Source organism: Neovison vison, chromosome 9, assembly GCF_020171115.1.
Source record: "Neovison vison isolate M4711 chromosome 9, ASM_NN_V1, whole genome shotgun sequence".
In the NCBI taxonomy this organism is placed as follows: domain Eukaryota; kingdom Metazoa; phylum Chordata; class Mammalia; order Carnivora; family Mustelidae; genus Neogale; species Neogale vison.
Window position 1 is genome coordinate 86,167,125 of NC_058099.1, and position 25,922 is coordinate 86,193,046.

At 41.6% G+C, this 25,922-nt stretch overlaps 1 protein-coding gene across 1 annotated transcript in view; it reads right to left on the reverse strand.

The window, feature by feature from the left end:
- Positions 1-3,291: 3,291 nt before the first annotated feature.
- OSTF1 (osteoclast stimulating factor 1) overlaps positions 3,292-25,922 on the reverse strand; it is a 52,543-nt gene continuing 29,912 nt past the window's right edge. The window contains exons 3-10 of the mRNA XM_044265872.1: positions 23,745-23,795; positions 20,606-20,669; positions 18,873-18,926; positions 17,089-17,196; positions 16,117-16,166; positions 12,664-12,742; positions 9,991-10,089; positions 3,292-3,853 (exon numbers count right to left, since the gene is read on the reverse strand). Of these exons, the coding sequence (XP_044121807.1) occupies positions 3,795-3,853; positions 9,991-10,089; positions 12,664-12,742; positions 16,117-16,166; positions 17,089-17,196; positions 18,873-18,926; positions 20,606-20,669; positions 23,745-23,795 (564 nt within the window). The 3' untranslated portion in view covers positions 3,292-3,794. The remainder of the gene's footprint in view (positions 3,854-9,990; positions 10,090-12,663; positions 12,743-16,116; positions 16,167-17,088; positions 17,197-18,872; positions 18,927-20,605; positions 20,670-23,744; positions 23,796-25,922) is intronic.

Consider the following 25,922-nt stretch of genomic DNA (forward strand, 5'->3'; position numbering starts at 1 on the left):
ACAGACAGGAAAATTGGGAAACTTGTTCATTAAACTGTATTTCTTCAGGATTACTGGGAACCAAAAGGTTCTGCCAAAATTTTCTGGGATGAGGTAGGGTGGGGAGGGGAGGGAGAAATCCTTTATTTAAAAAAAGAAAGAAAAAAATCTCTTAGGGTTGGTTTACATAACACATTTAAGTAAATTGGCAGATATGCTGAATTTATTAGATGCTAGATCCAGGGCTCAAGTAGGAAAGAAGCTGGCTCGTTTCTGCCTATTTTTCTGGCCGAACGTGAAAGGCATCACCTGCTAGATGCCGTAGGCTGTAGATGCACTAGCTCAGGAGTTGACCAGACCTGCACTTCCAACTTCGCAGTGTGACCTTGAGCTAGTTACTTAACTTCTTCAAAACTCAGCCCTTCTGTAAAAAGATAGGGGCATTAATGTTCCCTGCCGGGGGTTGCTGTAAAGATCAAATGACATCATGTCTACGAAACTGCTTGGCATAGGAACTGGCTGGGTAGGCATTTAATAAATGGTAGTTTTATTTAATTTTATGTCATTTGAAGGGACGGGCAGATGTAAAGGCTTGTTATTAAGAAATAAGGGGAAAGCAACCATAAATTTGTGGTCTGCAATTTTTCCTTCACTTGAGAAAACTTCACTGAAGCTGTATTTTTGGTTAAAATAGAGAGAATAGATTCTTTTGCAATCCTTCTCTCCCCAAAACCTCAACTTTCAGTACAGACTTTGCAGTTTGGCTGTCCAATGTATGGTTGTCTGTGCATTACCACTACCAACCTATTTTCAACATAAAATTCAGGGGAATAAGCACAAAATCAAAGCCAACAGGGAAATGCTGATGTTAAGCGTTAGACTCCATACAGCCTATCAGAGAAGAAATTACCCTTCACAAACGTAAGAGGCACAGGGCTCACAAGAAGAAATGCCAGTAAATTAGAAATTACACAATAAAGAAACCTTATGAAGGAAGCTTATATAGAAAATTTTTATTTTCGTCTACCTAAAATTATCTGAGATTTCATTTTCAGCATTATTTCCAATTCGGTTTTTAAGAGTTAAGAAAAAATAGGGTCACCATCACTTTGTTCAACATTTCCCTTTGGGTAACAACATGGCCACACTGTTGAAAAAAACAAGACAATGGGGGGAGTGAGCTCACCAGAGAAATACAGAAATTGACAAATGTAATGCCTACAGACCAGTCCCAGAAAGGAAGCTAAAATGGGAAACTGATAAAAACCGTTCTTTGCATGAGGCTATTGGGTGTAAAGCTGGTCTATCTCACGCCCCCACGGGCTGGGAGCCATTTTCTATCTAAAGCACACAATGGACTGGGAAGGCATTCAGGCCACAGGGACTGTCAGAAAGCTCAGATTACAGCAAAACCTCCAAAGTCATTTCCAGAACATAATCAAAGCTCTCCTCTGCACAGAATTAGAGGAGTGACACGTTCTTAGAACTGATTTTTGTTGCTGAGTTCAGCATTCGACATCTCTGAAAAAGCTCAGATCGGCAAGGCTAAAGAAACAAGAAGCAAAAGTAAATTTTCCCTGAAGTTTCAACCACGGCGAAATGTGTTGTCCTTTTTTTGTTGCACCAGCAACTCATGCATATACCTAAGTCCACCCTCCACCCCCAAAAAGTTCTGGTTGGCCAACTTTCTAGAATTTTCATTAAGTTCAGTAATGTTAAAAGCAATGTTAGTGATGCCATTCACTATTCTTTTCTTCAAAGACATAAATAATATTCCCACATCAAGCACACAGCATTTTCATAAAAATTATCTGTATTCATATAAACTGTATTATCTCTGCCCATGTGAAAAATTAAAAGTGTTTAGTTGGCATCTATCCTAATCACACCAGTCCCAAAGTATGCAGGAACAAGAAGTCAAGAAATTTCCAAAAGCTTTTTGTTAAGGCACAAGGCCTATATTTTATCATTTCATTTTTTAAGCAATCTTGACATCTACCATGGGGCTCAAACTTACAACCCCAAGATCAAGGGTCACACTTTTCCAACTGAGCCAGCCAGGAGCCCCACACAAACCCCATTTTAAAGAATGAATCCTTAGAGGTGCCTGGGTGGCTCAATCAGTTGGGCATCCAACTCTTGATTTCAAGTCAGGTCATGGTCTCAGGGTCACAAGATCGAGCCCCGTGTGGGGCTCAGTGGTGAGCGTGGAGCCTGCTTGGGATTCTCTCTCTCCCTTTGCAACCCCTGCCCCCGGCTTGTGCTCTCTTCCTTTAAAAAAAAGTTTAAAAAAAAAAAGAATGAATCCTTAAAGGTTCTATGGTTCAAACAGACACAATTTCAACAAGGATTTCCTGTCTTCAAGTTTGTGCTTATGAAGGAATGAAAATCCTTAACTCAAGTTCTGTTTTATTTTGTGGATATCAATTTATTTTGAGGATATCAATTTCAGATTTTGTTTTCTATCTCTGTTGTCCCTACTTATACAGATTTCTTTCTATTAAAATTCGGTTGGGGTATTTGAAAGACCTGAAACAGGCTTCTCAGGATACCCTTCCTCAAGGCACCCACAGAGGGAAAAAAAAAAAAAAGTCACAGACAGAAACCTCTTACAGTTATTCATTTCCTGAGCTAACCCACTTCCTTCTTCAAACATTTCCTTCTCCGCCCCACTGTGTTTTTTTGAAATCAGCATTTAAGTCTTCTTACAAAATAGGGTTCTGGGCCGAGGGCCTAGAATCTAGGCAAACGCCAACAGTGATGACAAAATTAGAACTCGAATCTCAAATCAAGGGTCACTTCAATATTACAGAAGGCTTCCTGCAATATTAATTGATGTTTTAGTAAAAGAATCTGAACTGTTATGAGCTAGAGGCACACTCTGGGAAAACAAATGCTATCAAAGTGAAAAGCTTACCACAAAAAAATTTCATGGCTCCTGGCTACTCCATTACAGGAAATGATGACATCTTCCATGATAAGGAAATCAATTTTTTTAATCTTTCAGACCACAAGCAAACTGTAATGAGTTGCTGGATTTCTTCATACTATGTATAACCTTGGAGATAAAACTGGAAGTCTAATAATTACTGAAGTTATGTATTTCATTATAAATATATCTTCTCCATGATTATTGTCTCGACTTTAATCAGGTTAAAGCAAATATATAAAGTTGAACAGAAATGTGGCTACTTTCATTCCTTTGTGCTAATAAATATGAAATAGGACTTAAAAAATAAAATCAGCCTTTACCTAAATATAAAGAGCTTTATTTACCAGCAAAGAGTGATCCACAAAAACAGACAAAAGGAATACAGTCTCTTAAAATGTTTATTTTTGTCAGAATAGCTGACGATTTTCTGTTAAGTCTTTTGGTTCATTATTATAACAAGCATTTTTCCCTTGAAAAATCCATTCAAAATATTTCAATCCTTGAGGTAAAGAACTTAAAAAAACAAAAATAAAACGAAACAAAACAAAAAAACAAAACCAAAAACCATTCTGATTTTTTAAAGAAAAAAAAATTTTAATTCCTTTAAAACTTGATAAATAGAAATAATCTCTTCTTGTTCTACTCTGGTGAACAAAAATGTACTTTATACAGCAAAGTATCCAGTCACTTATTGGCAAACTGAAGGTGAAAACCTACCCATTTACACGTTCTACGCAAACGCAGTGCAATACTTCCATGTTCATATAGACTTAAAAAAAAAAAAAAAGACAAAAAACAATTACCAACACTCTTCTGGCAAAGACAAAGGTTTTGGAATGGCAAAAGCAACAGATGTTTTAGCTCTCGAATCTCCAGAAGGGAATTAATCGGAGTCTTCATCATCAAGATATTCCTCGGCATTGCTTAATGTTCGAACAGCATCTAAACAGAATGGAGGGCAGAGCAAAACAGAGACATTACAAATTGCTCAGATTTTGTTTTCACTTTCAAAGCTCCTGATAGCTCCACAAACTGTAATCTTTCCTCAGACCCTGGGACTGTACTGCCCCCAAGGATCTTTTTCAACTTTTGCTTTCTTGCCTAACTGCTGAGGATTTGCTGCCACAGAGGGTGACAATTACAGATGTCTGCATGTTCCTTAGACATGCAAAAAAATAAAGCATGTGATGCTAATGCACCATTAATCTACCTTGCACAAAATGCAACCAGCCCCATGCACCATGACCAGCATGGAACACACGGGAAGCCCCTCCACTCTGACCAGTGTACTTCCAACCTCCTCTCCCAAAGACAAGTGCACAGACGTGGCTTCAGTCAGTCGACAACCCGCGAGGCCTTACCTGAGGGCAAGGTCACTGGGTAGAAAGATAACTAATGTGGGGGAAAAAGGAAAAGAAAGAGAATGAAAACACAGAAGCTTCAGTTTCACTTTAAAAACTACGGATAACGTAGGCTCAGAAGCAAAAGAATGAAACAAAATAAATAAAAGTGTGAAACGGAAAGAACAGTATCCCACCATATGTTAAATCAGGCTTGGACAGGGTTCAAAAAGAAGGCATCTGATCTTTAACTGATCACCTATTCAAGTGTCTAGTTAAATGCCTATAAGCAACAGACTACATGAGGTATCATTTTAGGGGGAAACGGAAATGGAAGTATAAGAGCTGTTAGAGTTCAATAAGTGTATGTGATCATAGTTTCTAAACACTCAATCCCTATGCTCACTGGAGATGTCACTGATCCCAAGTCTGGGGCAGAAAATGTAAACGATTCACCTGGAACCCAGCATAAAGCAAGGATGCTATCAAAGAGAGCATCATTTTACAAAGACTCATGATCCAACCTGAAAAGGCCTCCACTAGCCAAAGAGGGACTATCAATAGGGATACTAGGGGCGCCTGGGGGGCTCGGTCCGTTAAGGCAGAAGTCTGCCTTCAGGTCAGGTCATGATTGTGGGATCCTGGGATCGAGCCCCACGTCGAGCTCCCCACTGAGTGGGGAGTCTGCTTTTCCCACTCCCTCTGCAACTCCCCCTGCTTGTGCTCATGCGCTCTCACAAATAAATAAAATCTTCAAAAAAATTTTTTTTAAAAATAAGGAAACTGGGGCGCCTGGGTGGCTCAGTGTTGGGTTAAGCCCCTTCCTTCAGCTCAGGTCATGATCTCAGGGTCCTGGGATCAAGCCCTGCATTGGGCTTTCTGCTCAGTGGGAAGCCTGCTCCCCCCCCGCAACCTGCTGCTCTGCCTACTTGTGATCTCTCTCTCTCTCTCTGTCAAATAAATAAATAAAATGTTTTTTTAAAAAAATAAAGACTAATATAGTGGATTGAAACACAGCAGGTATTTCAACATACACCAAGGAGAATTCACCAGACCTCTTTGGAGAATAATAGGGAACCAGTACCTTATTTTGAAAATTCATTAACAAAGGATAAAAATCAAGCCTTTATTCTGCCCCTATTACACAAACTATTACTTCTGAGTAATCAAGCCATGGATGAAGGGAATTTTTTTTTAACAGAATGTTCCGGCTAATAACTGAGACAGGAGTGACAGAATTCAAATATCACCATTTTGCAACTGTCCGTGAAATAGTGGATCCAGACAATGATTATCGATGAATGGTAATGTGTCTCTGATGAAACAACTGTCTTCATGAAGTATGTTTCCCTCTATCCCTTAGGTAGACGGATAAAATGGAAAATCTAATCAAAGCTCTAGATCTAACACCAACTGACAAAAATACAGAGGAAAGAGGAACATGACAAAGAGCACTATGGAGAGGCACATATGCACGTATGCCATCTAGACTGGAAATTTCAAGAAAAGTGACCCAGCTTTTTAATAAGTAAATAAGTAAAAGTAAAGCTTTTTAATAAGTAAAGCCTCTGCCTTCAGCTCAGGTCATGATCTCAGGGTCCTGGGATCGAGCCCCACATCAGGCTCTCTGCTTGGCAGAGAGCCTGCTTCCCCCCCTCTCTGTCTACTTGTGATCTCTCTCTCTCTCTCTCTGTGAAATGAATGAATACAATCTTTTAAAAAAATCTTTAAAAAATATGTAAATAAAGCATAAACAAACATATATGAGAAAAAAAGGGGAAATTTGGGCAATGACAAGATTTATTTGATGATACAAAGGCATTATTAATTTTATACATGCTGATGATACTATAGTTTTTTTCAGTCATTATCTTTATAAATTTAGAATTATTGTGAAAAAGGAAGGGACAAGGGAGAGTTGGTACAAGGGAAGTTGAAATGGATTTATCTACAAGAAGGAAACATGAAGGAACAAGTGGCTATAATCAGAATAGAGGCAAACTTCAAAGATTTCACAGCAGCTTCCAAACTCCTAGAAGTCTCCAGGTTTCGGTATTTGTGTCCATCCACCTTATGAGAAATTCGGAGACCTGGATAGAATATACTTTGTCCTATCCCACACATACTCACAAACTTCAGACTGGCTGTAAACTTAGGAAAAGAAACCTTCTGAGCCACAGACAAAAGACAACATCAAAGCTCTTTCCTACTCTACTTCATTACTACAATCCTATGTTTTGCCACTTGAGATAGTCTTTGTCCTTCCATGGTTACTTCTGCCTTTTATTTCAACCTCGTTTCTCCTGTTAGCAAGAGAAGATGGCTCGCCATGGCACAAACATTCCTGACAGGAAATCAAGAGACAGGAATGAGCCAGGCAAATAAACTCCTCCACCTTCCTTCCTTTCATGGATTGCGCCCAGGCACAGTTTCTCTGGAAACTTCTCATATGGCCAAGTGCTGAGGAGCTGTATCTCTTCACAGCCCGCCCATCCTGGGCCATGGCCATGATAATAATAATGTATCTCCTAGTGATGCATCCCCTTCTTTCCTACGTCACTTCCATTTCTCCCCAGTGTCACTGACCTGGATCTGCACATTCCAAATCAAGCACCAGTACTTAAGACAAACAAACAAACAAACAAACAAATGATAAATAAATAAGTGGTAGAAAGAAAGACACAGTAACCTAAATATATCTTATAGAGTATTAAGTGAAAAGAAGTTAGACACAAAAAAGTACATACTGTTTTCAAGCACAGGCAAATGATGAGAGAAAGGGAGAATATGGAGGGGGTTTCTTGGTATGGAAAATATGCTTTACCTTGATCTGGGTTGTGGCAAATAGGTGTGAGCACAGTTAAAACACACACACTTACACTCACACACACACAGATACATCAAGACGTAAACTTGGGATTTATATATTTACTTAATATAAATTATGTCCCAATTTGTAAAAACTGGAAAAAGAATTTACAGTGTGGAACCCTTAAGGTGGGGTTGAACCCTGGTCCCGCACTCATATCCCAACGTTACCCAAGGGAACTACAAAAATGGAACTTTTTTTTTCTCTTCCAAAAATCCAAGATGTGCTCTTAAAAGCGGGCAAGAAACATCAGGATATACTTTTTTCAGTGCAGAGTTTGTGCTGATAATTACCTCTATGGCCCAATAGTCAACTCTGATTCCAACTAGGATCACAATACAAATTGAAATATTTTACTGGATGATTATGGAATGAAGCAAGAAAAAAGAGAGGAAAAAGGTAACATGAAAACTAAAATGTGAAAGTTCATTTCTTGTCTCTGTGTGCCAGGCCCCCAGATTACCTCATTAATGAGTCCATTATCTAATCAATACAAATTTAGGAAAGTAGCCTAAAGACACTTGGCATGAACAGAGAAAAAGAGACTTTCCTCCCAGCCCCATTCTACAAAGACTGTAGAAAGTTGAAGCGGAAAAGAGCAGTTTGCCATCTGCCTCCCCCAGCTCCTGCTGCCCACGTGGAGGCTTCTGGGTATAGCTCGCTGGGGTCTAATGCAAGTGTGGCGTTTTCCTTGTCTACCATGATCAAGCTTATAGTGTACATGAGTCTCTGATAACCTTCAGCTCATAAGAAGTCTTAGTCCATGATCAGGACATTCTGAAGGGACCCACATAGCAAACAGAGCAACAGGAAGTCAGCGGCAAAAAAAAGGAAGTTAGGCCATAGTCCAACTTCCAGAACCAACCAAGGCAGCAGGAAGGTAGAGACAGGCTCCAAGTAAAAGTATTTCTCCCTCATAGGTACATATATGGCTTCTCAATCAAAATGTAGGATTGCTAAGGAGCACCCCTCAGCTGGTAAATACTTGCTCACTCGCTTAGCAGACCCTCAATCCATCTATGCATGAGTAATTACTTTAAAGAAACACTATCTCTGCCAGTGAGAATTCACAGCTTAAATAATTAAGGAATCCAAGTTTCTTAATGGTTTAATGATTTGCACTATATCTGAACTGAAGGTTAAAAGAAATAAAAATCTGGAGCAAAGACCTATCTGGAGTAAAGAACAAAGGAACAGCAGATTCGTGAGGAGGGCTATGAGGGGAATGTGGTGATGGACAGACAAGGAGGATAATTCTGGTGGCTCCCTTGGTAAGTCAGGAAGAGATAAGCTCTGTTTGCGATTTTTGATCAACTAAAGCAGGAAACCAGAGGACTGACTTTATTTTGTTGCTTCTGCTGGAACTGGGCTATATATAAGACAAGATAACATTGCCTCTTCTTATAAAACAAAGGGTACTTAGCTAAGGAAGAAAAAAGCTTTCCCAAAGTTCAAAAATTAATGGGAGTGTGATTCACATGATGAAACAGAAATCAGTACCTCATTACACAAGCTCAGAACTCTGACAGTGCTAGGACTCTCAGCTTAAAATGGAAACAAATGGACTGAGCCTCTATACCAGAAATGTATCAGAAGCTGATCTGGTGATTCTGCACCAGCATGAATCAGTCTCAACTTCTGACTCCAAAGCAACACAGAGAAGGGTTGGAATTGTGAGTAGCGATGTGAAATGAAGACTTGTGAAATGAGTTCTCCATTATACTAGCATCCATTCTAGAAAATGGCGGGAGAGATGCATCAATCATTGGCTTCTCCTTCAAAGTGGCGTTAGAGAGCCAAACATAGGAGTAAAGGAAGGCTTGAGAAGCGGAGGGGGGAGACTGAACCAAATCATCTCCTGCTTTTCTTTTTTCTACCTCTGAATTCCTCGTGGGTCAGGAGGCTGATGGCAGATGAAAGGGAGAGACAGGACAGGGGAATGGGAAGGAGAGTTAAAGCACATCCTCCCAGTATTTCTTTTAGGGGGAATGGTTCGTTCAGTAGGTTATGTGCTGAGAGGTCTCTGAACAGTAATTATGAAGGACGACAATGCGTTTAACACCTTTTCTTTGACACCTTTTCAAAACAACCACACAAACCTTTCATTTTTATTCTTTCAAACCTATTCTCCCACACCAACAGATATTTTTATCTTTAAGGATATATACCTAAACTTTACTTTTAAAAACCACCCAGAGTCTGTAAGCAAACACCAAACTGCTTACCAAGTCTAGAATATTCTGATTATCGTTTATTGATACTTTCATTTAAAATAAAAACCAAATAGAACTATGGAGCTCTTTAGTACTTAATTGAAAAAAAATATATTTAGAGATAGTAAAAACCTCTCTGAAACGAGGATATGGAGACCAGGGCTCTCTGATAAGGGCTCTAATGGAAAGCAAGGCGATTACAACCTGATTGTAAGGAACACAGGAAACATACAATAAAATACTAAAAGGTCAATGTCTCTTCAACTTATTTGCAAGAAGGTATTTCTTCTAAGGCGAACATTCCAAATTAGACCCAGGAGATAAAACCTAACCTCAGAACCACATGAAGAGTTTCCTGAGAAGAGTGGTTTTTTGCCCATTCTAAGATGATCATCTTTGGTCATGATGGTGCCAGAGGAGAACAAAGAATGAAAGCCGAGGGGCGCCTGGGTGGCTCAGTGGGTTAAAGCCTCTGCCTTAGGCTCAGGTTGTGATCCCAGGGTCAGGGATCGAGCCCCGCATCGGGCTCTCTGCTCAGCAGGAAGCCTGCTTCCCCCCTCCCCCCGCCTCTCTGCCTACTTGTGATCTCTGTCAAATAAATAAATAAAATCTTTAAAAAAGAAAAGAAAAGAAAAAAAAAGGATGAAAGCTGAATACCTGTGCCCTGTTTCTTTTTCAGGAGAGACGCGCAGGCGGCATTCGTAGCCATGTCCAGGGCCAGCTTCTTCTCATTGTTTCTTAAGTCTGTTCTCGCACCTTTTCCGCAACACAAGAAAAGCACATCAGGTGTTTCTGAAGAATCTAGAGTAGCAGACAGTCTTCCTTCCACTCGAACTAATCAGCTGGGGCCAAACGAACGAGAAAACCCCTCTGGTGCTAATGTCAGCTTTTTCAGAACAGTAAGAGCCCACTTGGCCATCTTTAATCCAGGGGCCTGCTGCCAGGGGCCCCTGATAATTAGGCACCATTAAAATTACCCTTTTCTTTCAAGTGCCTAGAATACTGCATGTGAGTTTTCAGCAGGGAGGGGGCCCTCCCCAAGGTGAATCCTGAGCCAGTCAGACTCCACAGTGTCTTGGCACTAGTTTTTGGAGACTCAGTATAATACACCCGTTGCTTCTTGAAAAAATATACATGGCTGGTGCCTGAGGGGATTAATATTTTATATCTGTAAGTGGACTCCTGTGCAAATTAGAAAAGTCACCCAATAAAACCTAGAGGCAATCCTTTGTTCCCACAGCCCAGCTTCTACTTGCTTTTTTTCCTCGTCTTCACGATGGTAAAAGTTACATCAGAACTCAAGAGTACATTTTTGTTGTTAGAGATTTAAAAATATAGAAGTATGCTGAAGTCCCACTTCATCCTCCAACTCACCCATCCCTTCCCCTTCTTCTAGCTTGTCCACAGGAAACCATTCCCAGCAAGTGGGCATCAACCCTCATCTCCCTTAGGTGCATGAATACATTCACAGACATCTATGTATATATACACAAATTCATAGCACATACATTGGCCTGTAAACTGATTTTTTAACCTAACAATACATAGTGGTATTCCTTCATACTATTCCTTATTAATACACATCCTTATAACTCAACCTATTTAAACATTTGTTTAAGTATTCAATTTTGTGGACACTGCAAAATTTATTTAATCACCAGGGGCACTTAGGCTGCTCCTTTATTACAAACAGCACTGCTGTATACCTCCTTGAACATCTTTCTGAGGTCTGGTTTTCTAGAAGTGATGCTGGAATGTAAGGATATGTACATTTTTTCATTCTGCAAGGTACTGTCAGATTGCTTTCCAAGAAGGCTTTACCAATCTGCACTTTCTGCCACAGTATAGGAGAGTGCTGTTCTCTTTGTAACCACATCCTCTTCCATAAACAAAAAAATAAATGTATGAAACTCAAAGGCACAAAAATAGTTAAGAAAGCTTGGCGTACTTAATTAGGAATATGGCGACGTGTATAAAAATCTCCCTCATGAGCAGATCCCGATCTACCCATAGCAAAGGGTCTAGAAACCTCATTTTCTTGTTGTGCTACAGGTTAAAAAAAACCCTGAGGTTAAGAGTTCTGTGGCTAATTGTATCCTACATTAAATTACATTTTAGAACTCATGTACATGATTTCTGTCAGGACAGGAAATGTTCAGAGCCAGCATCGCAAGAGAAGACATAACCATTTCCTGTGTCCGTCTCCACCCACACTACCCAACAGCAACGCGATGTGAGCCATATATTTCATTTCTAAGTTTTCTAGTGGCCACATTTTCAAAAAAGAGGAATTCGTTTTGTAATACATTTTCTTTAACGCGGTATATCCAAAAGGTGATTGGTCTATCATAGAACCAACATAAAAATGATTCTGATGCTTTACATCTTTTTTTCACCAAGTCTTTGACATTCGACATGCATTTTACACATGCAGCACATCTCAGTTCAGACGAGGCTCATTTTCCCAACTTAGTGGCAGAGGCATAGAAGGCGCAGTTCTAGGCATAACTTTAAGGGGGCGCTACAGTGGTCCTCACGCTAATCTTTTTTACACCTGAGGTTTACATCATCAACACACTTTAAACCGGTTAATATTTTTTCCTCATATATCCCACAACATAGCTCCGAGGAGCCCTAATGACAGAGCATCTATAGGACACCTTGGAATTCAAGCAACGTATAGCCTTCTAGACCAGGGTACACCATGGTTGGCTGGGGGTGGGGGGGTGCCTGGCCCTCCGAAACTGTTATAATGAATATGTGTGGGACAAGTGGATGGACAGAGGGATGGTCAGCCCATAATTTCACTGTCCCCTCTGACTTGTAGATAAATAGGGAATCAAGGGATCTTCTCATTCTTCGTCCGTCTAGCACTTGTTCAGCTCAAAGCTGAACGTTATAGCTACAGCTTGCTTTCTTATCTATCAAGACTTTCCTGTGTGAACAGAGACCTCAGCAACTTTACCCACACAGCCTTCCGAGATAGAATCTTCTCTGCACATGCACGCACACAGGCACACACACACGCACACCTTTCTTCTAAGGCCCTTTAATCCTGCAGAAATATACAATAAACAAGTCCTGAAAGTAATATATGTAACCTTAGAGCTTACCGAACTTTCAATTTAATACTAAAAGCTTCGCACAATTCACCTCAATACTGTAATTTCATCTTATTGTAACAACCCTGTGATACAGACAGAGTGAGTTAAAATCCCAGTTTCAAAACACAGAGCCTATTATTCTTCCTACTATCTCAAATAATATAATTGAATGTAGCCTATTTTTCCAGGGTACGTGAAGGCTGGATAAACTGGGCACACCCTTTACCTTTTTCCAGAAGCAACTGGACAATATCTGCATAACCCTTCCAGGCGGCAGCGTGTAAGGCTGTGTCTCCCAACTTGTTCTACAGTGAATTAAGAGAGAGAAAGCAGCATTTTAAAAATAGAGTGTGGATTGAAAATGTGCATGAGGGGCGCCTGGGTGTCTTAGTGGGTTAAAGCCTCTGCATTTGGCTCAGGTTGTGATCTCAGGGTCCTGGGATCGAGCCCCGTATCGGGCTCTCTGCTCGGCAGGAGGACTGCTTCCCTTCCTCTCTCTTTGCCTGCCTCTCTGCCTACTTGTGATCTCTGTCAAATAAATAAATGAAATCTTAAAAAAGAATAGAAAATGTGCATGAATTCAGGTTCACCCTAAGTAAACCTACAAGAACAAGTCACAAAATCATATAAAATTCTAGAGAGAGAAAGAAGAGTCACAAGACGACAGAAAAGTTATGTGGGGGGAGGGGATGGGCTGGAGGAGCAGAAACCGACTGGGCAGAACACCAGGCGACCTATAGGTGCCCGCAGAAGGAGACACCAGGAGGAAGCAAGCAGATCTGTCCCTGCAGAAACCCTACATGAATTAGCAACTGGAGATGCCTGGAGACACTGGAGCGGGCAAGAGGCGTGGGAGTGAAAACAAGAGGACTGGGTGAAAGTGTTTATTATGGAAGTAATTAGATCACCCTCCTCACTCCTTGCTGTCAGGTGACCCCGTGCAGATGGCAGACTTACCCTGTCAAGAAATTAACCAGATCGTTTCCAAGCCCATGGGACGTAGAGGTACAAGGTAAGGTGGCAATGAGGCCAGGAGCTAAAAGCAGTGGCTAAGCTTGAAACCGACAAGCTGAGCAGTAAGTTGCCCCAGAGTGCATGGTCTAGCATCTATCCCCAGGCAGGAGGCTACAGGACAGTTCTCCAGTGGAGCTCAACAGCCTCACATGCAGAGGAGGAAGAGGATATTCATGCTGACATCTGGTTATCACCCAGCGAAACAGCCAATATCTTACGTCGCCCTACAAAGAAGCCCCGTGAGCAGGCAGAACATCTACCACACTTCAGACAGTAGGTATTTGGAAATACTAGGTACTAGCAAAGCCTCCATTATTTGAGAAAAGATCAAACCAAAATTAATGGAGCTCAGGGGAAAAAGACACAGTGAATGGCAGAAAATGTTTTAAAAAGCTCCAATTCATAGATCTGAGGTATAACATGAAAAGAGCATAATGGAACAAAAAAATGCTACTTGAAAATAATAATCAGAGTAAAAGAAAAAGCTTTTAGTGGGCAGAATTCTAAGACGGTGCCTAAGGTCCCTGCCTCCTAGAATCCACCCCCTGAAGAATCCCTCCACCTTGAGTATGGGTGAGACTAAGGAATACAATGGGATATCACTCCCCTAATTAGGTTTCTAATCGGTTGATGCTGACTTCATCAAAAGGGATATTATACTGAGTGGGCCTGGCCTAATCAGGTGAGCCCTTTTCCAAAGGGGGAGCATCGGAGACACAATCTTCCACTGGCCTTCAAGAAGAAAGCAAACGGCCATGTTGTGAAATGTCTGTGGAGAGGGCCACAGACACTACGGGCACAAGAAACTGAAAGCTAAGGGCCAGAGCACTGTGGGCGCAAGAAACTCAATCCTCCTGGCAAACCTGAGTGAGCCTGGAACAGGAGCTGAGCTCCAGAGGAGAAACCAACTAATCCCTTGATTCTGGCCCCTAAGACCCTGTATAGAGAACCCAGCTGTGCCCTTGATTCTGGCCCCTGAGACACTGTGCAGAGAACCCAGCTGTGCCCTTGATTCTGGCCCCTGAGACCCTGTGCAGAGAACCCAGCTGTGCCACGCCCAGAATTCTGGTCTATCTACAGAAAGTATAAGGCAAATGGGTGTCGTTTTAAGCTGCTGAGTCTGTGGTGTTTTGTTACACAGCAACAGAAAACTTACACAGGACAGAAAGGAATTAAAGAGGTAACCAAGATAAAACACGAAGATAAGAAGATCTCTGAGAAAAACTAAAATAACTGGAGCCTCAACATTAAGAGGTCCTACCTCATTACAAACAAGCATTCCAGAACCAAAGAACAAAGATAATGATCAGTGAAAACTGGAAAAGAAACACGAGACAATATTTTTCCAGGCTGAAAGAGTCCACCACTGTTACTGGGAAGAGACCCACATCATGGTAAAATTTCAGACCACCACGGACACAGGGACAATTCTGGGTGAGAGAAAAAGCAGACCACACGCAGAAGAATGGGAATCAAAATGGCATCAAACCTCTCGCAAGCAATCCTAAAAACTGAGTACCCTAGAGGCCTGCCTGCAAAATTCCAAAGGAAATCATTTTCAACCTCGAATTCTCTCAGCCCAATCAATCCCTTGGACCCCTTTCTTAGCAATCTGCTTGAAGAGGTTCTTCAACAACAGGAGGACAAACGCGGAATGCAAACAGGTGAAGGCATATCACAGGAGGGAGGTGAAGGAAAGGCTTCGCAGGAAGACAGCGAAGGGCAGCAGAGACCAAGCTGCTCAGATCAGAGAATGAGGAGGAGGATGTCGGGAGGTACCAGTACCATTCCCGGGCAGGGTGGAGCCAGGGGCGGGGAGAAAACAGTTATCTTACACATTTTGGAGAAGCATGTCAAGAGAACATGAAACAGTGTAGAAGTCTCCAGTGAGATACAAAAACTAAAAACCAGCTAAATAAAAGTAAGGCCGGAAACAGAAATGACACAAACAGTGAGCAATATTTAGCCATAATACTTGTAAGCATTACAATGTTACTCTACAGAGAGTAACATACTGGAAACTCTAATAGAATACCTGGCAGATGACCAGAGGAGCAAAGGTTGGGAGCTGGCAGATCAGACTGGGGGCAGGGAGAAGCAGAAGCCTTCAGACAGGACACCAGAGCATTATAAAGATACTGACTTAGGGGACAACTCTGTAGGCATCTTCCTTAATGACATGAAGGCAAGAGGAAAGCGCTAACAGCCAGAAGGAGGGAGTGGGAACAATGGAGTATGGTACACACTTTGGGCTTAAACAATTTGGACTTCAGGACAATAGTACTTTTTAAACTACATGTTTATAGTGTTTTGATTAAAAAGTGAATGAAAGAAGGGCGCCTGGGTGGCTCTGTTGTTAAGTGTCTGCCTTCGGCTCAGGTCATGATTCCAGGGTCCTGGGTTCAAGCCCTGCATTGGGATCCCTGCTCAGCGGGAAGCCTGCTTCTCCCTCTCCATTTCCTACTCCCCCTGCTTGTGCTCTCTCTCTCTCTCTGTCAAATAAATAAATAAAAATCTTGAAAAAAAAGTGTATGGAAGATATGAAATAAGAAGAGGTCAGTTCAAGGCACCAAGACAGGCCTTTGCATGCCCATAAGCCACCCATAAGCAGCCGAGAACAAGGTAGGTGTGTTATGACCACCGACTTCCATGTAAACGATCTTACCTGTTGGTTCAGTTCAACGTTTGGTTGAGTAAACAGCACTTCCACTACGTCTGAAATTTAAAAGGAGAAATATTTTTTAAGAATGAAAAGGAAAAGGCTGATAAGGCTAGGCATAATAGTTTTAAAAGAGAGGACTCTTTAGAAGAATCTTCAAGAACATCTGTACAACAAAATTGTCTAAATGTATGGAAGTACAGGACTTAAGAACCTAAAAAGGAAAATTATCTAGGGAAAAGTTATTTTCAGATAATCTGGCTTCTGCATTTTGACACAGCAACCACTGTAGAACTACCTCTACATTTACTGTGCTACTTTATATTCATTTAACTAATCTGTGTTTATTAGCTAAAATAAGATTGGCTTCCTTTTGGGAAACAGCCAGAAACTTCTCCTTTGGCTCTGCTATTTATTAATCTGCTGGATGCTTTGTTTCTGGTTGTTGTGTTTGTTTTGTGTGTGTGCTGGAGGGAGAGGTAAATGGGTGTGGGTCAGGCTGAAACAGATGTAGAAATTCCACTTGTCATATTACCGATTGTAACTGAGAAGGTTACTAACTTGATCACTAACTTAAGCAAATGCTGTCCTTCCCCTACATCTAACAGCGTGCATTCAACTTAAAAAGTAAATCAAGAAAGCGTATCTTGGGAGAAACTGAGCTGGAGGAGTCCCTGTTGCCCCTTTCTTCTGTAAGATCAGATCGAGGGGTTTGTTTTTACATGACTATTGTTTTCCTGTAACCTTTCCAAGCCTGGGAGAGGAAAGGAAGTTTCCAGGCTTTCCAGTGAGGGAGGTCCATGCAGTGAGTATTCTACCTACTGCTTCCCAGACCTTCCAGGAACAAGGCTTTTTGGCCGAAGTTCTAACGGACTTGAAAAGAATCGATTGTTTTTTCGTTTCTGTAAATCCGTCTCCTCTCTGCGGTGCACGATTTTGGTAGCGCGGACGGTGAGGACAGCCCACAGAAGCTAGTACCTTTATGGCCCCCGTGGCAGGCCCAGTAGAGCGCGGTGCTTCCAGCCTTGTCTAAGCCATTAACGCCGACTCCGTTGTCCAAACACTCTCTCAACCAGCTCAAATTGCCTGAAAAAATTTCACATTGATAAAAACATGAGAAAAAGGGTTTTTTTTGTTTTGTTTTGTTTTGCTTTGCTTTGCTTCAAAATCAATTTCATCCTCCACAAATTCCCATCTACAATGGATTCGTCAGCAAGTCTGAAATTAAGACCCAACCCACAATGCATTCATTATGGTACATTTTCGCTTCCAGTTTGTTAATGAAAAGCATTAACAATGACTTGGGGGTGGGATAGGGGGAGGGTCGGAAGGGCTTAAACAGCACAAATTATTTGTCACTGTTCTGAGACGCCCGAGTGAAGGTGCCTGCAGATTCAGTGTCCGGTAAGAGCCTGCTTCCTGGCTCACGGACACTGTCTTTCTACCCCTTGGACAGAAAAGGCAGGAGAGCTCCCCGGGGTCTCTATGGGCTTATTTAAATTCCAGTTATTTAACAAAGAGTGTAATATTCGTTTCAGGTACTAATGATTTTTTAAATGTCAGCTTTGCAATTCTATAACGTATGCACCATTCTAAACCAGTGATTTCCTTTTGTACATTCACATTTCAAAAAGATCAGGGGTATCTGGTGGCTCAGTTTGTTAAGCAACTGCCTTCAGCTCAGGTCATGATCCCAGAGTCCTGGGATCAAGTCCCACATCAGACTCACAGCTCCATAGGGAGTCTGCTTCACCCTCTGACCTTCTCCCCTCTAATGCTCTCTCTCTCTCTCAAATAAATAAATAAAATCATTTTTAAAAAATCAGAAAGATCTGGAATAGAATGGAAGAGAGCACCCTGAGGACTTACTAACAACTCCCCTTGTCTATGGCAGGGTTTCTCAACAACAGCCCTATCGATGGCGGGGCTGCAGAATTCCTTGCTGTGAGGCTAACTGGTACCCCGTAGCAAGTTCGACAATGTCCCCAGCATCTACTACCCAAAAGGTGCGAGGAGCATCCCCAAGTCTACAGTCAAAATGTCTCCAGGCATTGCCGAGTATCTCAGGGTTGGGAGGAGGAAAGCACAGATGCATGGGACCAAGGCCCATCCCTGTTGCTCCCTCCCTCCCCAACCTCAACCTCAGCCCACACACTGGCACCACAACACTCTCCTAAATGCTAACGCCCACAAGAAGTCTCCACCCTCCTGCCCTCAGGTTACTCACTGTGGCCTCTATAACCTGCTTAACTTAAACATACTTCAACTGCTTGTCTTCTGACATCATCTTGTGATGATCTGTTACACACACGGCACCCCCGGCCAGACTCTGGGCTCTGGGAGTCACAGGCGATGCCTTTCTACCTGCCACTCTGAGCACAGACTAAATAAAGGACTCAAAAGTGCTTGGTGGCTGACATTTTAAAAATTAAAATCACAGAGGCACCCCGCCAGTTCAGTTGGTAGAGAATGTGATGCTTGATCTTGGGGTTGTGAGTTCGAGCCCCACACGGGGGTGTAGGGCTTACTTAAGGAAACAAAAAAAAACCAATCACGTTTTCTCTCTCAAGGGTACTAGAAGGCAGAACTCGCTCGCCTCTGGAGAACATGGGGGTTTAACTGGAATGGGAGCATTTTAGGATGACACAAGTGTTCTAGATCTTGCTCTGGGTGTTGGCAACAAGTCAGAAGTCATCAGACGATAGAATTAAAATCTGTGTTTTGCTCTACTGCGTATCTCAATCAAAAACAATCACACCTACCTCTTTTTGCAGCTTCATGCAATGGATTGTCAATGGATTCTGCCTGCTCAGCCACTAGATTGAAAACAGAAAGAGCAAAGGCAACATTGAGAGTGCCACCCCGATGACTCATGACTCACTAAAGCCACTTTGCAGCCCCCCGTCACCCCAAGTGCCAGGCCCTTTCACCACATGGCAGCCCTTTGGGTGCGGATTTTTTAAAAAAGAAGAGCAGAAAATCAAACGGATGCTTCCTGCTTTAAAAGAAGCTGAATTACAAATGAAACCAAACTGAGCAGTAAGGCAACACCATGGCCAGGAGCTGGCATATAAACAAAGCCACCTGCGGTAATGAACTGCAAGGATAAGCAAAAACAAGCAGATCACAGCCTGCATACCGGCACACCCAAGTCTGTCCTCAACGGAGTCACAGAAATGCGAAGGAAACCATTCGATGTTCATTTGTACATTCTGTAAAAAGACCCGACTTCGAAGACGGTCGAAAATAATTGTTTCCCTTGTGTGTGTGCACGTGGGGGGGCACGCATGAGGGGGAAAGAGTTCGCTTCCCGAACTCACAAAGGGCGAGCAGCGTCCCTACCTGCCTCTGAGGAAGGTGTAGAGTTCTCTGCTGTCCCACGATCAGCGGGAGTGACCACACGCAGACTGCGGTCCAAAGCGGACATCAGACCCGCACCCTCCCGCCATAAAGAGCTAAAATGGGACATGCCCTTGGCTACTGGAGGGTGCAAAGCAACACGGGGGAGCATTTTACATGCTCACTGTCTGTGACTCGCTGGAAATGGAGTGCAAAGGTTGGAGGAGAGTAGAAATGTTTCGAGTCTTTTTTTAACCCGGAATGGTATCACCTTTAGACCAGGGCAAGCGGGGCCCCTCCGTGGGGCCCTCCCCACCCCTCCGTGGGGCCCCTCGCCCTCTTCGCTCCCCACGGACTTTGCAACAGTCTCTTCCTTGAAATTTTCTAAGTCCTGTGCCAGTGCTTGGAACTCGGCCTGACACCAGTCCCAGTGGTCCTGAGACTCATCCCGCGCTGAAGTCAAAAGGAATCTTGGAAGTGACTGAAATCAAACCTCTCACAACACGGTGGGGAAACAGTCCCAGGGACAGTGGAGAAGGGCCTTGGCTAAAGCCCCTTGTTATTAAGAAGTGGAAGAAAAAGGATTAAACCCTGTTTACCCATCCCGTGCTCTCTTTACTCTACTTTGCCATTTTCTGCAGAAGTACTTTGTTTGCCCCTCTTCCAACTGATAGTGGCTTCAAGGCGGAGGCCGCCTCTCACTCCCCAAGCTCCTGACACTGCCTGGACACCCACCCAGTGAACACAACTGCCTCAGACGTGAATGAACAAGGCAAGGTCACTCCGTCACCAGAGAAAAGGCTAGGCTAAGAAAACACCTGAGATTCGGTTTAACAGCAAAGGAAAAAGGAAAAAAGAAAAACAAAAAACAACATGCTAAGAACTAGATAAAGGAAAGCCATAAGCATTTCCTTGGAAACCTGGGGTTCTACTGAGAGTGCGACAATGCATTTTCTTAAGCCAGAGTCAAGTTCAAGTGCCTCCAGTGCCCATTCCCCCTTTTATTAAGGAGAGCTTCATGGAGTACACAATGTCCTATCCTGGCAATGACTCCACTGAGTCTCGGCTAGGGCAGCAAGCAGAAAGGCTTCAGGAACTGCAACACTGAAAGTCCACAGAGTAGAAACAAAGTAATAACCAACCCAGCCAAGCTTACCGTAGTTGCTTGGGATGAGTCCAGTCCTGCCTTTGGACGTGCCTTTCCACCAATTGGTATCACTCTAGTGAAAGAAGAGTTAGATTAAGTGGCACCAAATTTATATTCAATCACTTTTAAAACCATCTGGCTTGGGGCACTTGGGTGGCTCAGTCAGTTAAGCATCTGCCTTCTGCTCTGGCCATAATCCCAGGGTCCTGGGATCAAGCCCCGTATCAGGCTCCTTGTTCAGCAGGAAGTCTGCTTTTCCCTCTCCCTCTCCGCACCCCCCCCCCACTCATTCTCTCTCTCTATTAAATAAGTAAATAAAATCTTTAAAACAAACAAACAAAAACCAAACCAAAAAAACAAAAAAATAAAAAAACCATCTGGCTCATGGTCTGCCCTGCCCTACAGAATGTCCATTGGCCCCGGTCACATCAAGTTTCCTCACCCCCTAGTTACGGATGCCTGTTCCCGCTCTCATTAAAGTACAAATGTACCCCCATCGGCCTGCGACACACACAATACACTTCATCACAGAGCCTCAACAACCACACACATCAGAGATCATGGGAAAGGGAAGAAAACAATTATAGCTAAACTACCCATAGAATTTTTTTGTCCAGAGTCTAATTTCTTGTAGCTGGAAGATTTTTTTTTTCTAAACATATCTTTATTTTAGTTTCATTTGGAAGGAAACTTTATTTTAGAAAAATTCAGACCTATAAAAGGTAGGAAGAACAGGATAATGGACCTACATAAACCCTATATCGAACCCACAACCTCCCTCCCCTTCGGAATATTTTGAAATAAATGGCAGACATTGTATTAGCTCATCTGTACGTATTTCAGTATGTATTTCTGAAAGATGATTTTTTTCCGAAGACATAAAACCATTATCATCGCTTAAAATTTATTTCAATAATTCCTTAATATCATCAAATATCTAGATCAATATTCAACTCTTCCAGTTGTCCCACAATTTAGAATTCAAGTAAGGGCCATACAATATGATGGATTGATTTGTCTCTTTGGTCTCTTTTAGTATATAGGTTTCTTCTTCTTCTTTTTTTTTTTCTTTTCTTCACTCCTTGATTATATACTTGTTGAAGGAACCAGTTTATTTGGTCCGCTGAGTTTCAAACAGTCTGGATTTTGCCTGTTCCCTCTCTGTCTTACCAAAAATGTGTTCCTTTCTTCCCCCTATTGCCTATAAATTGGTTGTTAGTTCTAGAGGCTTAATTAGATTCAGATTCAGTTTTCTGGGCAGGACTATTTTATAGGTAGTATCGATTTCTTCCATCAACAGACACATAATGTCTTGTGGTCTCTCCTTTTGTAAGGTTAGTTAGCCACTGAAGAGCACCAGCTGGGTCCATAATTTCCTGGGAGCTGCAAAATGGTAACATTCTATCACTCCTTTCTCACTTAAACAATCAGAGTATCTCTTTAAAGAACAATTTTCCCTCATCAAGTCTCAGGTTACCCAGAGATGAAGTTCATAGAGAAAAGGCAGAATCAATGCTCATGATTTTCCCTAACTGAACGGAATAAAACATTGGTTCCCTAGCGTCTGCTCAGGGTGAAGAAGGATGCTTGGGTTTGGAAGTATATTGACAGCTCCTGGATTTAAACACAGTAAATGTGCTTCAATTCTAGGGGATTGTTGCCCTATTTAACTGCTCGAATTGTCCTATCTTTGACTAGTGGCAGCCTCTTCAACTTCATTCCTGTCCTTCAACTGTGACCCTTGTTTTGGAGGCTTTCCTACTTTCTTTTTTTAATTTAATTGAATTTTATATTTTTAAGATTTTATTTATTTGACCAGAGAGAGAGCGAGAGAGCACACGTACAAGTAGGCAGAGCGGCAGGCAGAAAGAGAGGGAGAAAAATCCCACCGAGCAGGGAGTCCAATGTGGGGCTCGATCCCAGGACCCCGGGATCATGACCTGAGCCGAAGGTAGCCTCTTAACCGTCTGAGCCACCCAGGCACCCCAGCTTCCCTGCATTCTAATAACAAGTGTTTTCAGATGATATTATGTCTCGGCTGCCCCCAACCTGGTCACAGGTATTTCTCAACAGAGCCTTGTTCCTTTGAAGGCAAAATAACATAATATGATTAGGCTGGTCATTTTTTTTTTCTAGGCCTTTACAAAGGACAGGGCAGGACCTATTTTTATTTTATTGTAGATGAAGTACAACGTACTTGCCATACAGGTGCAGAGCTATGGCGTTTTCATTTAACCTCCTTGATCTTACATCTGTATACCTTTTCCTGCCGGCTGAAAATCCCCGTGTCAGTATCACTGACCTAATGACTCATTTACTCTTAACCACAATACAATGCAGCAATCTCGGCACAGAAACGCCAATGCTTCTGCTACAGGACCATGACTGAAACCAGGGTATAGTCATTCCTCCTGCCAGTCCTTTTGTCCTTCATGTTCATTCTACTGGAGATGTTCCCTTGAACTGCTGGGTTTTAAGTTCACTCGGAACAGTTCCTTTCTGTGTGGTTGTGCCAATTCCCCAGGGTGTAACTAACTTAATTTGATTCATTCTGTTTTTAAATTTCAAGGACTGCTTTTTTACCATTTCATTTCGTAACTATGCAAAAGTTTATATGACTCCAAAGTCAGATCTCCAAAACAAGGTGTGATTTTTTTTTTTTTAAAGGCTATATCCCATGTTTCCTTTACCCTATCTGCCTTCCCTCACATAGAAGAAACTATTTTTTTTTTTTATTTTACTCGATGATTCTTCCTTTGACCTTTTGTTTTAAACTGAAGAAAACAGTTACACATATCACCTCTCAGGTAAATAAGGCATACTGTTCACATTTTTTCTTTTTTACCTTGAGTTTTTTTCACTTAAATTACTCTATAATAGCATTTGGAGATATTGCTCATTCTTTTTTATAAATGCATAAAACTCTGTGGATATATCAAAGCTTATTCAACTATCTTCCTACAGGTGGACATAAGGGCTACCTCTAATTTTAAGCTATTATTACAAATTGTGCTAAAATGAACAAACCCAGGTATACGCATTTCTATACAAATAAACATTTAAACACTGTACAATATTACACCTACACAAAACAGCCTTATGTATATTTAGTTCATATGTAGTATTACAAAATATTAGCTGGGCTTACCATGTCAGTAATGTAGATAATATCACCTTCCTCAAAGTACAACTCATCTGGCTGAAAGAAAAAAAAATATACACAGTTTGACTTCATGTGATTTTTCATGAATTAGAATATAATGACAATGCTAATAATTACACGAATTTCAAATATTAAAGTACCTTACAGACAATGTGGTTTTAGATACTTCAATCTGCACACAGACCACTTAACGAAACATCACTGACAAACTAACATATGTATAGAAAGCTGAATTTTTCCTGTGATGAACTTCAAAGAATTGCATACATGACATAGAAGATTTCCCCCTATGCACACATCTTACATTCTTTAACAATGAAAGCAAAGCATTTTCTATCAAAATAAAATATTAATAAAACTTTTCTCATAAAAAGTCTAAAAGGTGATACACATTTTTTCGTAAGAGGATAAACGTCTAGAATTTAAAACCAGGCAAAATAGCCAGGAGCTTGGCTCTTGTCTAAGGGATTAGGTTCAATTCTTAAATATACTTTCTTTTTTTTTTTTTTTAAGATTGTATTTATTTATTTGACAGACAGAGATCACAAACAGGCAGAGAGGCGGTGGGCGGGGCAGGCACCCCGCCAAGCAGAGAGCCCGATATGGGGCTCCATCCCAGGACCCTGGGATCATGACCTGAGCTGAAGGCAAAGGCTTTAACCCACTGAGCCACCCAGGCGCCCCTTAAATACACTTTCAGATCAACATCTGCTACCTGCTTATTTTGAGAAAACAATTATCCTATCTTTTCATGCTCAGAGAGAATGAACATTTCCTATATAAGAATAGTTAATATGCAATTCAACCATTAATAAGGCTAAAGAGTGGGGAAAACAGGAAGCAGTAACTCGGTCAGTCCAGACCGTAGGCAGCTCTCCGGGCTTAGCTGACCACACAGACGACGGGCACTCCAGCTCGTCCTGCAAATGCTCTGAATACAGCCACGTGCTTTAATAAGCATCTTTTTTCTATCACGAAATTAACGCTTACCAGCATGACTCTGTAAGTATATAGGATCTTGCCTATTAGGATCAAGTTTCAGATACTGGGAAATAGTCACGCTGTCATGTTGAATGAAGAATGTGGAGCACAGAATTTGATGTAGGATAAGATCACAATTATGTATGAAATATGAAATATGTAGAAAAATTTTTCCAAATTTTCTATCATGAGCTTGTGTTACTTTCATAATTTGGGTTGGAAAAATATTTTTTAAACAGGCTTTGATAGTTCTGATCATAGTTACTGTTCCATACAAATAAAACTCAAACAAATAATTTCATCGACTGATTTTTCCATTTGTTTATCTCCTCTCTGTTACAGACCACGGTGGCAAATATGACTCTGAGCTACTAATTTATTTAGTTTCTAAGCTGATCTGTATTATTATAACTATCTCCTCCTGAATATGAATGAAGACTAGATCAGCTACACCATGCTGAAACCAACCACATACATAAATACTCAGGCACATTATGCATTCAAATATAAAAATTACCAAATGGTAATTAATGATACTAAAAAATTGCTGAGTTCCTTTATTTTTTTAAAGATTTTATTTATTTATTTGAGAGAGAGAAAATGAGTAGTGAGAAGAACAGAGACAGAAGGAGAAACAGACTTCCTGCTGAGTAGGGAGCCTGATGTGGGACTCGCTCCCATGACCCTGAGATCATGACCTGGGCCGAAGGCAGATGCTTAACCCACTGAACCATCCAGGCGCCCTGCCTAGTTCCTTTAAAAGGTACCTCCTGAAGTATTTGTTGCATTCACTGAATCCAGACTTAACACACAGCACAAGCTATGCAAAATTAACTGAGCCTATGTTGACTCAATGACATAGATTTGTAAGATTATTAGAAATAGACATTTAGGGCAAAAAAAAGTAAAGTCCCCTAATCCTTTCCTATCATGTTCTAATGATTTATGATCAACAGACTACCAATGTATGATAGATAAAGAAAGTGACTAGGGAAACGTACTACTTTTTTTTTAAGTATTTCCCTGCTGTAAACTGGATCACTCCCAGTGAGGCCGTAAAGGGTTCACAATGCCCACCCAGCACCCCAGCTGGACCCACTCGCCATCCCTGTAATAGGAGGGTCCACCTTCACTGGCAATTTCAACACCCTTTGACTTGTCTCCTTGAGATGACAATACGGG